The 15,258-nt window shown below is 58.1% G+C and overlaps 4 protein-coding genes across 4 annotated transcripts; 1 reads left to right on the top strand and 3 right to left on the bottom strand.

Annotated features, from left to right (window-relative positions):
• Positions 1-202: 202 nt before the first annotated feature.
• ENH_00021680 (hypothetical protein, conserved) lies at positions 203-10,884 on the bottom strand (the record flags this gene model as incomplete). The annotated part of the gene is given in 14 exon segments (XM_013579525.1): positions 203-374; positions 668-723; positions 805-873; positions 1,058-1,306; positions 1,679-2,002; positions 2,147-2,257; positions 2,520-2,598; positions 2,835-2,959; positions 3,082-3,524; positions 5,273-5,558; positions 5,774-6,019; positions 6,182-8,638; positions 8,644-10,408; positions 10,664-10,884. Coding segments are annotated over 14 exon segments (6,603 nt in total).
• Positions 10,885-13,097: 2,213 nt separating this feature from the next.
• Positions 13,098-14,298, top strand: ENH_00021690 (hypothetical protein, conserved; the record flags this gene model as incomplete). Its single annotated transcript, XM_013579526.1, has 2 exons — positions 13,098-13,174; positions 13,464-14,298. 2 exons carry the CDS (start codon positions 13,098-13,100, stop codon positions 14,296-14,298), a joined length of 912 nt encoding a protein of 303 aa, XP_013434980.1.
• Positions 14,299-14,451: 153 nt separating this feature from the next.
• ENH_00021700 (hypothetical protein) lies at positions 14,452-14,691 on the bottom strand (the record flags this gene model as incomplete). The annotated part of the gene is made up of 1 exon (XM_013579527.1): positions 14,452-14,691. The coding sequence occupies one exon, from the start codon at positions 14,689-14,691 to the stop codon at positions 14,452-14,454; it is 240 nt and encodes a 79-aa protein (XP_013434981.1).
• A 17-nt stretch (positions 14,692-14,708) lies between these two features.
• Positions 14,709-15,212, bottom strand: ENH_00021710 (hypothetical protein; the record flags this gene model as incomplete). Its single annotated transcript, XM_013579528.1, is given in 2 exon segments — positions 14,709-15,191; positions 15,195-15,212. Coding segments are annotated over 2 exon segments (501 nt in total).
• Between the last annotated feature and the right edge of the window lie 46 nt (positions 15,213-15,258).

Consider the following 15,258-nt stretch of genomic DNA (forward strand, 5'->3'; position numbering starts at 1 on the left):
CGACTTTTGCTGCTTCAAAACAAATGGACAAAGTTGTACAACTCTAATCCCTATTGAAACAATAAAAGCAAATAGACAAGATGAAGGGGTAAACGCGCCCGCGCAGCTGCTGCAGCAGCAACAGCTGCTGCTGCAGCAGCTACTCTTGCTGCTGCAGCAGCTACTCTTGCTGCTGCAGCAGCTACTCTTGCTGCTGCAGCAGCTACTCTTGCTGCAGCAGCAGCTGCTCTTGCTGCTGCGGCAGCAGCTGCTCTTGCTGCTGCGGCAGCAGCTGCTGCTTCTGGCGCAGTTGCATCTTTTGCGCCTGCTGCTGCTGCTGCTGCAGCTGCTGCTGCTGCAGCAGCAGCGGCTCAAGACGACAAACAGATGTGCTGCTGATAAGAGGGAGAAAGCAGCAGCAGCAAAAACTAAACTTGCTCTTGCTGCTGCGCACTCAGCAGCAAACAAGGGGCCCCACACGGCGAAGCAGCAGCAGCCGAACTCTGGCCCCCAGAAAGCCCCCCAGGGCTCATAAGTTCCCCCTGACGCAGCAGCAGCAGCAGCAGCAGCAGCAGCAGCAGCAGAGCAGCAGCAGCAGGGCAAAATGCAGTGTCTGCAACGTCAAGCTTTGCTGCGCCAGTGTGCTGCATCTGCAGCAGAACGCAACTGAAAGTGTGTAATAAACGCTTGCTGCTGCTGCTGCTGCTGCTGCTGCTGCTGCTGCTGCGACTGCTGCTGCTTTGGCTGCAGCAGCTCCACCAGCAGCAGTTTGCTGCAACTTTAATTTAACTTCTGATCAGCAGCAAAAGGAAGAAAACTGCTCACTGCTTTGAGAAGGGTTTGCTGCAGCCGAGGCAGCAGCAGCGGCTGCTGCTGCAGCACCGCAGTGCGAAGCTGCAGCAGCAAACGCAGCAAAGGCTGCAGCACAAGCGCATGCTTGCAGTGCCCAGCAGCAGAAAAGAAATGCAGCAGCAGCAACCATACCAGCAGCAGCAGCATCGGCAATAGGAGCAGCAAACGCAGCAGCAGCAGCAGCAGCAGCAGCAGCGGCAGCAGGAACAACAGCAGCAGCAAATACCTGGGCCAGTGCTGCTGCTTGCACCTGCAGCTCTTGTGTCGCCTCTCGCTGCTCTCGCAGCGCGGCCTCCTGCCCAGTGCCATCTGCTGCTGCTGCTGCTGCTGCTGCTGCTGCTGCTGCTGCTGCTGCTGCTGCTACGTGCTTCTCCAGCAGCAGCACTGCTGCCTCCAGGCGGCCCTGCAGCAGCAGCTGCGGCAGACGGGCCAGTCCACCTCCTTCTTCGTCGAGTTTGTCTTGCAGAAATGCCAGCTAAAGCAGCAGCAGCAGCAGCAGCAGCAACAGCAGCAGCAACAGCAGCAGCAGCAGCAGCATAGCAGCAAACCCGTGCAGCACACACAAGGGAACACTTAGCTTAGCTGGGCGTCTCAACAACAAGCGAAGCCACAACAGCAGCAGCAGCAGCAGCAGCAACAGAAGCAGCAACAGCAGCAGCAGTGGAAGCAGCAGCAGCAGGAGCAGCAGCAAAAGGTGGCCCCAGTGGCACTCCGTGTAACTCAGGCTCTGTGTCTCAAAGTAACATTCATATGGCTGCAGCAAAACTGTAGGTTTGCTGCAGGCTGCTGTTGCTGCTGCTGCTGCTGTTGCTGCTGCTGCTGCTGCTGCTGCTGCTATGCCACGTACGACTTGGGCAGGTATTCGCTGAGGCCCCAAAAGAACAGCAAGAGACTGCAGCTGCTGCTGCAGCGCTGCGAAAAGTCGCTGGGCCTTTGCACGCTCTGCTGCTGCTGCTGCTGCTGCTGCTGGTCCTGCTGCTGCTGCAGCAGCAGCTCCTTTGAGCCCCACAAGAGCTGCATCTTTTGCTGCCAAAAGCTTCCAGTGCCTCTCTAGGTGCAGCAGCAACTCATCCCATCGGCTGCGCTGTTGTTTCCCTTGCTGCTGCTGCTGCTGCTGCTTCTGCTGCTGCTGCTGCTGCTGCTTCTGCTGCTGCTGCTGTGCCGCCTCGCCCTGAAAGCACAGCAGCACAGCAGCGGCTTGAAAGTAGGAAACAGCTTTCAGTAGTGCTGGTATGGTGCTGCCGCCGCTGCCGCCGCTGCTGCTGCTGCTGTTGCTGCTGCTGCTGCTGCTGCAGGTGCTGCTGCTGCTGCCTACTTTTGCTGTGGATCTCAGAGCACAGTAAATAAAGGCGTGGAAAGCCCCCAAAGGGTTCAGTGAGCAGCAGCAGCAAAGACGAACAGCTGCTGCGAGCTCTCCAAGGAATGCCTGCAGCAGCAGCAACCCATAGCAGCAGCAGCAGCAACCGCAGCAGCAGCCGCAGCAGCAGCAAAACAAGACCTCAAAGAACCACACGAGCAGAGGGGCGAGCTGGAGCTGCGGCAGCAAATGAAAGCAGCAAGCTGCAGCAACCTGACAATCAAAGAACGGCAGCACTGAAAGTTTGCAGGCTGCTGCTGCTGTTGCAATTTAGGCTGCTGCTGCTGCTGCTGCTGCTGCTGCTGCTGCTGCTGCTGCCGCTGTTGCTTACAAGGCGAGCTGCTGTCTCTGCTGCAGGCAGCAGCGGCGAATAGGCTGCTTCGTCAACTGAGGCTAGAAGGCATTGAGCCCTGCAGCAGCAAAAGCAGCAGCAGCAGCAGCAGCAGCTCCTGTTGTACCTAGGGGTACTTTGCGGAGAGGCGCACTTGTAAAAAGCAGCAGCAGCAGCAGCAGCACAACAGCAGAGGCAGCAGCACGAGCAGAACAAGCCTTAACAGTACCCGAAGCAGCAAAAACGCAAGCAACACAACACAGCAGCAACAGCAGCAGCAGCAGCAGCAGCAGCAGCAGCAGCAGCGTGGCCCACTGCGCAAGAGCTGATATCTGCAGCGCCTCTGAGGCGGAGACTGTGCGGCTTTGCTGCTGCTGCTGCTCCTCCACCAGCGGCAGCTGCAGCTCTTCTTCCTCGCTGCATGCAGTGACGTCAGAAGCCTGCATGCAGCAGCAGCAGCAGCAGCAGCAGCAGCAGATATGGCTAGCTGCCGCAGCAGCAGCAAAGGCGGCAGCTGCGTTACAGCTGCCACAGTGCAGCTTGCAGCTGCCTGCTGTCTTACATCAGACGTCGGAGGTTGCTGCTCTTCACTGAGATCCGTCTGTTGCTGCTGCTGCTGCTGCAGCTGCTGCTGCTGCAGCAGCTGCTGCTGCAGCAGCTGCTGCTGCTCCTGTTGCTGAAGACGCTTTAGTTGGTGTGCCGCAAGAAAGGCTTGGGGCAACAGAGCTGTCTGCTCCTTTGAAGCCGCCACGCCGTTTTGCTGCTGCTCCTCTTGCTGCTGCTGCTGCTGCTGCTGCTGCTGCTGCTGCTGCTGCTGCTGCTGCAGCGCAGGCTCTGGCGCAGGAGACAGCGGCCGCGGAGCAGCAGCACGCAGCAGCAGCACTTGCGGCAGCCGCAAATCGCCGCCGCCTGTGAGCGGCAGCAGCAGCAGCAGCAGCACTGGGGGAACAGTTAAAGTGCTTCCGGGGATTTGCTGCAGCAGCTTTCCACATTGTTGCATTAGTGCAGCAACACGGGAGAGAGCAGCAAAGGGCTGCTGCTGCTGCTGCTGCTGCTGCTGCTGTTGCTGCTCCTCGTGCTGCTGCTGCTGCTGCTCTTCATGCTTGTGTTGTTGCTGCTGCGGCTGCTCTTCCTGCTGCTGTTGCTGCTGCTGCTGCTCTTCCTGCTGCTTCTGCTTCTGCTGCTGCTTGTCCTGCTGCTGCTGCGGCGACTCGGGCAGCAAAGCTGCTGCTGCTACGCACAGCGCCTTGTACTGCTGCTGCAGATTTGCTGCGCTGTCTAACAAGGGGGAAAGAAGCGGCAGCAAATCCTGCAGCAGCAAATCCTGCAGCAGCAAACCGCGCAGCAGCAGCTGCTGCTGCCCCTGGCTGCGCCCCTCCTGCTGCTGCATGCAGCGCCACTGTGCTGCTGCTGCCAGCTCTTGCTGCAGCGCTGCAGTGGCCTGCAGCAGCCACTGGGGAAAGCTGCCGGCGGGGTCTTGCTGCTGCTGCTGCTGCTGCTGCTGCGGGACGAGCTGGAGCCTGAAGCAAAAGCACCCCGTGGCATTTTCTGCTGCAAAGTAAACAGCAGCAGCAAAGCAGCAGCAACAAGAGGGCAGCAGCAACAAGAGAGCAGCAGCAACAAGAGAGCAGCAGCAACGAGCCACTAACCATGCAGCAGCGCCTTGCAGCAAACAGAGGCGCGCAGCAGCTTCTACAGCTCCGGTTTCCTGCTGCTCCTCCAGCAGCAACTGCAGCAGAAAGGAACACAAGGCAGCAGCAGCAGCTGCAGCAAAGGCTGCGGGCCCTGCCCCGCAGTCCACGCAGCAGCAGCAGCAGCGCAGCAGCAGCAGCAGCAGCAGCAGCAGCAGCAGCAAAAAGGCCACACACGGCTTACTGCTGCTGCAGCACGAGGGGCCCCTGCATGCGCCCCATGGTAAGCAGCAAGGCGGTGCAGCAGCCGCCGCGCTTGGATTGCTGCTGCAGCACAAGCTGCTGACACAGCAGAGAGCTTGAGGCGTGCTGCTGCTGCTGCTGCTGCTGCTGCTGCTGCGCCTGCTGCTGCTGCGACTTCCGCTCCGGCTTCCCCAGGACGCGAGGAAGCAGCAGCTGCTGCTGCAGCAGCGCCGCGGAGTATAGACAGCGGGTCAGAGGCGCTGTACTGTGCTGCTGCTGCTGCTGCTGCTGCTGCTTCCGCCTGCAGCAAGCGAGCAGCAAGAGCTTTCTCTGCTTCGGAAGCCACAGCAGAGCCACAGGTCTCCCCAGAAACTTCCTCTGCTGCAGCGCCTGCTGCTGCTGCTGCTGCTGGTATTGCTGCTGCTGCTGCTTCTTTCTGTTGCAGCACACGGGACTTCAACATGAGGCGCAGCAGCAGCAGCAGCAGCAGCAAGGCCCCTGCCTTGTCGCCCCACTGCTGCTGCATCAGCTGCAGCTGCTGCAGGGCCCGACAGACGCAGCCATCCGCTATAAGTGCTGCTGCTGCCAGGCGCCTGGTTTGCTGCAGCAGGTCGCGTGCTGCTGCTGAGTCAGGGTCTGCAGCAGCAGCTGCTGCTGCTGCTTCTGCTGCAAGCAGCAACATCTCGGTGCGCATGCACGGCCCCACAACGTCCTCGCCAGCAGCAGCAGCAGCAGCTGCTGCTGCTGCTGCGTCTGCAGCAAGCCGTGGGTATCTGTGTACCGGCAGCAGCACGAGGTGCGGCGCAGTTGCTGCTGCCTGCTGAGCCAGCAGCAGCAGCAGCCGAGCTCGGTAGGTGTATCCAGCTGCTGCTGCGGCTCCAGAGCCTGCTATTGCTGCTGCTGCTGCTGCTGCTGCTGCTGCTGGCTCTGCGTGCTGCAGGTACATGTCCACTGTTTGCTTCAGCACAGCCATGGCGCCCGAGACCCTTGCTGCAGCAGCAGCTGCTGCAGCAGGCAAATTCAGGCACACGCTGCTGCTGCTAGTGCTGCTGCTGCAGCTGCTGCGCTGCAGCGACTGCAGCAGCAGCAGCTGCAGCGACAGACGCAGCATTCGAAGCTCCTTAGACACGGGCTGCTGGAACAGCAGCAGAAAGGCCTCAGCAGCCTGCAGCAGCAGCACACAGCGGGATGCACAACGCATTCAGCAGCAGCAGCAGCAGCAGCAACAGGAGCAGCAGAGGCAGTAGCAACAACAGCGGCAGCAGAGGCGGCAGCAGCAGCAGCAAGGGCAGGAGCAGCAGCATCAGCTGCAGCTGCTGCATCTGGTATTTGCAGCAGCAGCAGCAGCAGCAGAAAGCAGCAGCAGCAGGGGGAGCTCACTTCGCTGCTCTCAGTAGCAGCAGCACAAGAGGCATTGAGTGCGTTAAGTACAGCAGCACCTGCGCCGCATGCGCCCTTGTGCAGCAGCAGTTGCTGCTGCTGCTGCTGCAGCAACAGCAGCAGCGCTGCCTTCGGGGATTTGCTGCTGCGCATAGGACTTCCTGCTGCTGTGGAGTAAAAAGGAGCAGCAGCAGCAGCAGCAGATGGACCACCAAACGCCCCACAAAGGCCTTTAAACCATTCCGCCTGAGCAGCAAAAAGACACGCCCTAAACACTCCTAAGAGCAGCAGCAGCAGCAGCAGCAGCAGCAGCAGAACGACACTCGATGCAGCAGCAGCAGCAGCAGCAGAACGACACTCGATGCAGCAGCAGCAACAAAATCAAAAGCTCTTGCCAGCAGTACGTACAGTTTCTCTTATCCGCTCCAGCTGCGCCTCCAGGCTCTCACGGGATTGCTGCTGCTGCTGTTGCTGCTGCTGCTGCTGTTGCTGCTGCTGCGTTTGCTGCTTCAGCTGCCAAGAAGCCGCGAGCAGCAGCTGCTCCCCCACTACTCTGTCGGCATGAGTGGCGCTGGCTGCAGCAGCAGCAAAACGAACAAGTTGTGCCAGCTGTCGTTGTCGAAGGTGTTGCTGCTGCTGCTGCTGCTGCTGCTGCAACTTTTGCTGCTGCTGCTGCTGTTGCTGCTGCTGTGCATGGTCCCTGTCAAGGCACTCTTGCCAGCTGCAACTCTCCGCAGGCAGCCAAAAGGGCAAAAAGCAGCGAGCCACAGCAGCATCTGCTGCTTCGCAGTCATGCTGCTGTTGCTGCTGCTGTTGCTGCTGCTGTTGCTGCTGCTGCTGCTGCTGTTGCTGCTGCTGCTGCTGCTGCTGCTGAGTGTTCGAGCCCTTGCTGCTGCTGCCGCCTTTGCTGCCCTCGCTTTTTGCGCTAGAAATCTGCCGGCAAAGTCGGTCTGAGAGGGCCGCGCATGCAGCAGCAGCAGCAGCAGGGACGAGAGGCAGTTCTGCTGCTGCTGCTGCTGTTGCTGCTGCTGCTGCTGCTGCGGTAGAAGCACCCGCCAGACTTGTGCTCTCGCGCACCTGGAGCTGCTGCTGCACCACACCGAGAAGCAGCAGCCGCCACATTGGTGAAGAAGAAAGCAGCAGGCGCTGCTGCAGCACGGCGGCCACCTGCTGCTGCTGCTGCTGCTGCTGCAGCTGCTGCTGCAGCTGCGGGCGAGCCTGCGCGGAGTTCAAGTTGCTGCTGCAGCCCGAGAGAAGAAGACACAAGGCGCTGCCCCGCTGCAGCATCCTGGCAGCAAGAGTGCTGATGGGTCCATCTGAAGAGAGTTCAGTTTGCTGCTGCTGCTGCTGCTGCTGCCGCTGCTGCCGCTGCTGCTCCTGCTGCAGCTGGTCCAGCAGCAGCAGCCTCTGCAGCCTTTGCTGCCGCTTCTCCTCGCTTGCTGCCAACATCAAATCTACACACTGCTGCTGCTGCGGCAGCAGCAGCAGCAGCAAGCAATCCTGCAGAGCTGCGACCAGCGGTTGCTGCTGCAGCAGCAGCAGCTCCCCGTGCTGCAGCTGCGCATGCACAGTGCATACACCCGAGTCACGCAGCAGCAGCGGGACAGAAGGACTTGTTTGGTTGCTTTGCTGCTGCTGCTGCTGCTGCATCTGGGGCTGCTGCTGCTGCTGCTGCTGCTGCTGTTCCAACGCTTGCTGCTGCGCCGTGGGAGGGAAAATAGCAGCGAGTGGCCAAGTCTCTGCAGCAGAGGAGAAGGCAGCGGCAGCAGCAGCAGCTGCTGCTGCACCTCCCGCTGCTGCTGCTGCTTTCGGCATGAGGGTTTGCTGTTGCTGCTGTAAGAACCGGCCCCACACCTCAGAGGCTCCCAGCTGCAGCGGCAGCAGCAGCAGCTGCTGCTGCTGCTGCTCCTCCTGCTGATGAGCCAGCCACAGCAGCAGGGACACACAGGCACTTACAGCAGCACGCTGCAGCAGCGGTCCTGCTGCTGCAGTTGCTGCTGCAGCGCCGGCCGCTGCAGCTCCTGCAGCATCTCCTAGAAGCAGCCTCTCTGCTGTTGTTGCTGCTGCTGCTGCAGTTTCTGCTGCTGCTGCTGCTGCCTGCTTAGTGAGTCCCCACAGAACCCGCTGCAGCAGCGTCACTTCCCAGTCCTCTGCTGCTGTTCCCGCGGCTGTTCCTGCTGCTGCTGTTGCTGCTGCTGCTGCTGCTGCTGCAATTCGCCGAGCAGTGGCCGCCGCTTGCTGCAGCAGCAGGCGATCCCTGAAGCAGCAGCTTCTGCTGCTGCTGCGGAGGGCCCTAAGAGCCCCTAAAGAAAGGGCAGACGGCCCTGGGAAGCAGCAGGCGCTGTGGGACTCGCTGCTGCTGCTGCTGCTGCTGCTGCTGCTGCTGCTGCTGCTCCTGTTCCTCAGGAAATCATCTTCTGCAGAGCTCTGAACGGTGTAGTAGCTGCTGCTCTCGCTGACGCTGCGTCCGCTGCTGCTGCTGCGTCTGCTGCTGCTGCCGCTGCTGCTGCAGCTGCTGCTGCAGCTCGCAGACAGGCTCTCAGCTGCTGCAGCATCTAAGCTGCTGCCACACGGCTGCAGCGCATGCAGCAAGCAGCAGCAAACTCTGCCTCTTCCCAGGATTTTCACGCAGTGTCTCGCCACCTGCAGCAGCAGCAGCTCCACTGCTTCCTCTTCCTCGGCTTGCTGCGGCAAGCTGCTGCTGCTGCTGCTGCTGCTGCTGCTGCTGCTGCTGCTGCTGCTGCTGCTGGGCAGCTGCCCCCGGAGCCGCCAGAGAAGGCTGCAGCAAAGTGCCCACCGCCACTGCTGCTGCTGCTGCTGCGGCATGCTAAGAACCGGCAGCAGCACCGGAGGCTCTGCTGCAAGGTTCACAGCCAGTAGAGCCTGCTGCTGCTGCTGCTGCTGCTGCTGCTGCTGCGGCTGACACAGCCACAGCGTGTCTCCCACCAGCAGCGCAGTGCCGCTGTTGCCGCTGCAAGCAGCAGCAGCAGCAAGAGAGCAGGCGCAGCGGACAGCGGCATCTGCTGCTGCTGCAGTGGCACTGACACAGCAGCAACAACTGCTGCAGAGCGTGGGGAGACGCACAGCAGCAGCAGCCACGCTGCAGCTTCCCCTGTCACCTCTGCAGCAGCAGCAGCAGCAGCAGCAGCAGCAGGTCGTGGCGCAACGCAGAACATGCAGAAATATCTCGATGGCGTTGCTGCTGCTGCTGCTGTTGGAACTGCTGCCATGCAGAGCACCGTCAGCTGCTGCTGCTGCTGCTGCTGCTGTCCCCACAGCAATCGGATTGGGAAGCGAGCAGCAGCAGCAGCAGCAGCAGCAGCAGCACGCGGCAGCAGAGCTGCAGCAGCCCTCAGCCTCCCCAAGGAGAAGCAGCAGCCTCTGCTGCTGTACAGACACCGCAGCTCAGAGGAAACTGCAGCGCTGCTGCTGAACACCTCACCTTCCTGCTGCTGCTGCTGCTGCTGCTGCTGCTGCTGCTGCTGAAGGTACAGCAGCAGCGCCTCCGCCTTTGGAGGCGCTGCAGCCTTAAGTGGGGCCCCTGCGGGGCGCAGCACTGGGGACTCTGCAGCAGCAGCACTGCTGCAGCAGCTGCAGCAGCAGCTGCTGCCGCTGCTGCTGCAGTACGCGTAGCACTCCGCTGCATCTGCTGCTGCTTCTTCCTCCTGCTGCTGCTCCCTCCAGGCGCTGTGAAGGAGGCAGCAGCTATCCTCGCTGCTGCTGCTGCTGCTGCTGCTGCTGCAGCAGCATGCTGCAAAAACAGCAGCAGCAGCACGCGGAGTGGGCGGCAGCGACAGCAGCAGCGGCGCTCCTGCAGCACGCTGCAGCAGCAGCAGATCTGCCCCAATGACAAAAAGCTGCTGCTGCCTGTCAGCAGCAGCAGCAGCATCTGCTGCAGCAGCAGCTGCGGTGGCAGCTGCTGCTGTTTCTCCAGGCGCTGCTGCTGCTCTAGCAGCAGACCGTCTTTTCTTAAGGGGAGGAGGACTACTATAGTCTAGTTCATTTGCTGCTGCTGCTGCTGCTTCTGCTGCTGCTGCTGCTGCTGCTGCTGCTGGTGATAAGCACCAACAGAGGCACGCTGTATATACACTTGAAAGGGATACACTAGGCAGCTGCTGCGGGCCTTGGGGTTGTGGCTGTGCAGCAGCAGCAGCAGCAGCAGCAGCAGCTGTTGCTGCAGTTGTTGCTGCTGCTGTCGAACAGCTGCAGCAGCCACCCAGCGCCAGCAGCAGCCGAAGAAGTTGCTGCTTTCCCTCCAGAAATGCTGCAACAGCAATTACTCTGCTGCTGCAGCAGCTACAGGAGCTGCTGCTGCAGCAGCTGCTGCCGGCTGCTGCAGTTGTCTTGCTGCTGCTTTCAGCAGCAACAACAGAAGCAGCAGCACTTGAAACATTGAGCTGCAGCGGCAGCTGGATCCTGCCCATGAGCCGGCCTCGTGCAGCAGCTGCTGCTGCATCTGCTGCTGCTGCATCTGCTGCTGCTGCATCTGCTGCTACTGCATCTGCTGCTGCTGCTGCATCTGCCCTTGCTGCTGCTGCTGCTGCTGCATCTGCTGCTGCTGCTGCATCCTTTGCAGAAAGCTGCGGCGCCGGAGGGGACGTCAGCCACAGCAGCAGCTCCCGTGGCCTCAGCTCGCTGCAGCAACAGCAGCAGCAGCAGCAGCAGCAGCAGCAGCAAATGTTCGCAGCAGCAGAAAGGAGCTGCAAGCGTCGGCAGCAAGGGATTCAGCAACAGCAGCAGACCAGAGACTGCAGCAAGGGCAACGGCAACAGCAGCAGAGCAGCAGCAGCAGCAGCACGGTAGCAGCAAAAATAGGACAGCAACAGCACCAGAGTAGCAACAGCAGCAGCAGCAGCAACAGCAGCAGCAGCAGCAACAAAAGCCACTCACAGAGAGATGTGGTGTGAGGGGGCAACGTCAAGACCAATAAAACGGCGTTGCTGCTGCTGCTGCTGCTGCTGCTGCTGCTGCTGTTCATACTGGGGGACGCAGCAGCTGCTGCTGCTGCAGCCAGCATTGCTGCTGCTGCTGCAGCAGCAGCAGCAACTTATGCTGGGAAAGCCAACTCCCAAGGGGGTTTCTGCCCCTATTAAGGGGCAAAGGGAGCTCATTAGGAGGGCAGCAGCAGCAGCAGCACTGCCGACTGCTGCTGCTGCGCCTGCTGCTGCTGCTGACACTTGCTGCTGCTGCTGCTGCTGCTGGAGCTGGAGCTGCTGCAGCAAACTAATCAATAAACCACTACCATTTTTGCCCTGGACAAAGGCGCCCGTAGCCGTGGGTCGCAGCAGCAAACCCTAAACCCTAAACCCTAAACCCTAAACCCTAAACCCTGGGGGCCCCCCACTGTAAGGCGCCAATGAGCTGCTGCTGCAGGGCCTAGCCGCAGAAGCAGAAGCATTTGGGCCTTCATTGATATTAATTTTTATTTTAAAAAGCAACAAAAGCTGCTGCTGCTGCTGCTGCTGCTGCTGCTCTAAGGGGGGCCCCCACTGCAGCAGCAGCAGCAGCAGCAGCAGCAGCAGTAGCCGCTGCCGCCACGGCTGCATGCCCATTGGGCAACCAGCCCCAAACACCTTTTTGTTTAGATCATTGAAAACAAAAAGCAGCAGCAACGGCAACGCGACATTTTGCTGCTGGCTTCTGCAGCAGCAGCAACAGCAGCAGCAGCAGCAGCAGCAGCCGGGGTGTGTCACCCCCAGCAGCACAGCGACAGCAGCAGCAGCGCACCGAGTGCACACAGCAGCAACCGCAGCAGCAGCAGCAGCAGCAGCAGCAGCATTTTGCTGCTGCCGTCCTGCCGGGGTCCACGAGAGCAGCAAAGACAGAGAGAAGCGCCAGGCAGCAGGTGCTGCTGCTGCTGCTGCTGCTGCAGCAAGCTGCTGCTGCTGCTGCAGATTTAAACTTAAATAGTTTTGCTGCTGCTGCCTTTCTGCTGCAGTGCGCGCTGCGCGCTGCGGTGTATGTACACCTGAAACTGCCTGCACTTTCCAAAATCCATTTTCGGCATTTAATTTAATTTAATTTAATTTAATTTAATTTAATTTAATTTAATTTAATTGATTTAATTAATTAATTTAATTTAATTAATTTAATTAATTAATTTAATTTAATTAATTAATTTAATTTAATTAATTTTTGTTCTTCTGCTCAAAGACAGCACAAATGTTCCCACTTTGTCTTCAAAAGAAATAAAATAAAAAATTAAAAATGAATTTAAAATAAAATTTTAAATTATAAAAATGAATTTTAAAATATATTTTTGAATTATAAAAAGTAATTAAAAAGAATCTTTTTTTAAATGTTAAAACTAATTTAAAAGAATCTTATTTTTAGAATATGTCTTTATTAAAAGAAGTAAAAGTGTCGAAGTGGTAAATCTTTTATTTATTTATTTTTGATTTAATTTATTTAAAATAAATTTAAATAAAAATAAATAAATAAATAAAATGCTGAGGCCCCAGAAGTGCCTCAAAAAGGAACTGCTGCTGCTGCTGCTGCTACATTTTGTTTGCTGCTGCTGCTGCTGCTGCTGCTGCTGCTGCTTTCTGTTTGCTGCTGCTGTGCTGCTGCAGCAATGGGGAGGCAGCCGCCGCAGCTTGTTTGTACACAAAAAATTATAATTAGCATTTAATGAATAAATTGAATTTTAAAATTTATAAATTGAATTAAATTTATAAATTGAAATTCAAATAATAAAACATTTTCTGTTTTTGACTCAGAAGCAAAAGAAGCAAAGGGTTGACCCTGAAGCAGCAGGAAGTCATCAAGAGAAGCAGCAGCAAACAGCAGACAGCAGCAGCAGCAACAGCAGCAGCAGCAACAGCAGCAGCAAGCAACAGCAGCAGCACGGAGCAGCAAGGAAAGCAAAAGCAGCAAATGGCAGAGAGCTGCAGCAACGGCAGCAGTCGGCAGTGAGCAGCTGCAGCAGCAGCAAATGGCAGCAGCAGCAGCAGCAGCAGCAGCAGCAAGGAGCATGAAGAGGAAGCAGCAGCACAGCAGCAGCAAAGAAGAGATAAAAAAGAAGCAGCAAAACAGCTGCTGTTATAAGAGCAGCAGAAGGATTTAATATAAATAAATAAATAAATAAATAAATAAATAAATAAATAAATAAATAATAAATTGAACAAGAAATATAAAAAGCGAATTTGAAAACAGCAGCAAACGAGGGAGAAGCACAAAAGAAGGGGAAGTAAGCAGCCGCTGAAGGCAGCAGCAGGAGCAAGCAGCAGCTGCAGCAGCAGCAGCAGCAGCAGCAGGGAAGCTAATTGGCACAAGCAGCAGCAGCAGCAGCAGCAGCAGCAGCAGCAGCAGAGACAGAGTGAAGATGGATGGTATTCTTGCAGCAGCTGTAAAGGCAGCTGAAGGGGCCCTTAAGTTCGGGCACCCCACAGGCTATGCCTGGTATGCAGCAGCAGCAGCAACAGCAGCAGCAGAAGCAGCAGCAGCAGCAGAAGCAGCAGCAGCAGCAGAAGCAGCAGCAGCGGCAGACGCAAACACGAGCAGCACTAGGAATAGGCTGAGAACATGCAGCTGCATAGTTACAAGCAGCAGCTGCTGCAAGAGCATCCTTTGCGGCAGCAACAGCAATAGCAGCAGCAACAGCAATAGCAGCAGCAGCAGCTGCTGCTGCAGCAGCAGCAGCTGCTGCTGCAGCAGCAGCAGCAGGTGTGTCTTTCTTGTTTTGCTGCAGGCTGCAAACTGTGCGGGATATGAAGCGGCTGACGGGGCTGATGATGCACTGGCGACTTCAGCTGTACCTACAGGTGACCGTGCTGCTGCTGCTGCTGCTGCTGCTGCTGCTGGTGCTGCTGCTGCTGCTGCTGCTGCTGCTGGTTTTGCTTGCTGCAGTATTTTTTGGTTGCGCGAATGAACTGCAGCTGCATCTGCTGCTGGAGCATCAACAGCAGTTTGACGCCTCAGGCGTTCCTCCACACTCGCTGCAGCAGCAGCAGAAGCAACAAAAGCAGCAGCAGCAGCAGCAGAAGCAACAGAAGCAGCAGCAGCAGCAGCAGCGCTCTGCGCTTGCTGCAGTACTTGCGGCTTTCAGCTGCCGCACATACGACGTTTTTTGCTGCAGCAGCTGCGCTTGCTATGCTGATAGAGCTTCCTGCAGCAGCAGCTTGCTGCAGTGCTTAGCAGCAGCAGCAGCAGCAGCAGCAGCAGCAGCAGCAACTGTGCGTTTGTGTGTGTGTGGCTGTGTGCTGCTGCTGCTGCAGCAAAAGCCGCCAATGCCGGGCAGCAGCATTTGGTCTTACTACTCCGGCCCCGAATGCGGGCCCGCGTTTGGAGTTGCTGCTGCTCGCGTGCTGCTGCTGCTGCTGCTGGAGCCGCTGCTGCTGCAGCGGCTGCAGGCCTACCGGCGGCTTTGCTGCTGCATGCAGCAGCAGCTGGGATTTGCTGCAGCTTTTGCTTCCCCGCTGCGGCTGTTTGCTGCTGCGCTGCTGCTGTTTGATTTCTTCCCCATGGCCTGCTGGCCCCTCACCCACTTAGCCATTTACAGGTGCCGCTGCTTCTTTGCTTCCTAAAGCACAGCAGCAGCAGCAGCAGCAGCAGCAGCAGCAGCAGCTGTTGCTGCTGCTGCTGCTGCTGCTGGGTTAGCAGCAGCTGCTGCAGCTCCAGCAGCCGCTGCTGCTGTTCCAGCAGCTGCTAGTGAGCTTCCAGTTCCTAACGCCACCTCTTCAGTGCTGCTGCTGCTGCAGCCACAGCAGCAGCTGCTGCAGCGCCTGCAGCTGCTGCGGAAGCACCAGCAGCTGCTGCTGCAGCGCCAGCAGCTGCTGCTGCAGCGCCAACAGCTGCTGCAGCAGCGCCAGCAGCTGCTGCTGCAGCGCCAGCAGCTGCTGCTGCAGCGCCAGCAGCTGCTGCAGCAAGGAGCTGCCAAGTTGTGCTCCGTAGATGCCACCAAAGATGTGCCAAGACATTTTCCAGCATTAAAAAATTACGCAGCGAAGGTCGCTGCTGCACTTGCTGCTGCTGCACTTGCTGCTGCTGCACTTGCTGCTGCTGCACTTGCTGTTGCTGCACTTGCTGCTGCTGCACCTGCTGCTGCCGATGCTACACCTGCTGCGCCTGCAGCTGCTCCCCCTGTACCTGCTGCTGCTGTGCCTGTGGCTGCGCTCTCAGTTGCAACGCCTGCTGCTGCTGCACCTGCTGCTGCTGCACCTGCTGCTGCTGCACTAGCTGCTGCCGGTGCGCGTGCTGCTGCTGTTATACGTGCTGCTGCTACACTGCTGCCTACGGAGCTTTTCCTGCTACACTCTCTAAGGGTCTGTGAAAAGGCTGGTGCAGCGCAGCTGCTGCTGCTTTGCTGCTGCGGCTGCTGCTGCAGGGAGCTGCCGCCGCCAAGAGCAGCAGCAGCAGCAGCAGCAGCAGCAGTAAGACGAAAAGCTGCATGCGGAGCAGCAGCAAGTAAATAAAACACTTAAGTAAGTAAAGAATGCATTGATTTAAGCAAAAAGCAGCGGCTAGCAACTAGCTGCTGCTGCTAG

The sequence above is a fragment of the Eimeria necatrix genome, genomic scaffold (assembly GCF_000499385.1).
Source record: "Eimeria necatrix Houghton genomic scaffold, Enh_scaff175, whole genome shotgun sequence".
NCBI lineage: Eukaryota > Apicomplexa > Conoidasida > Eucoccidiorida > Eimeriidae > Eimeria > Eimeria necatrix.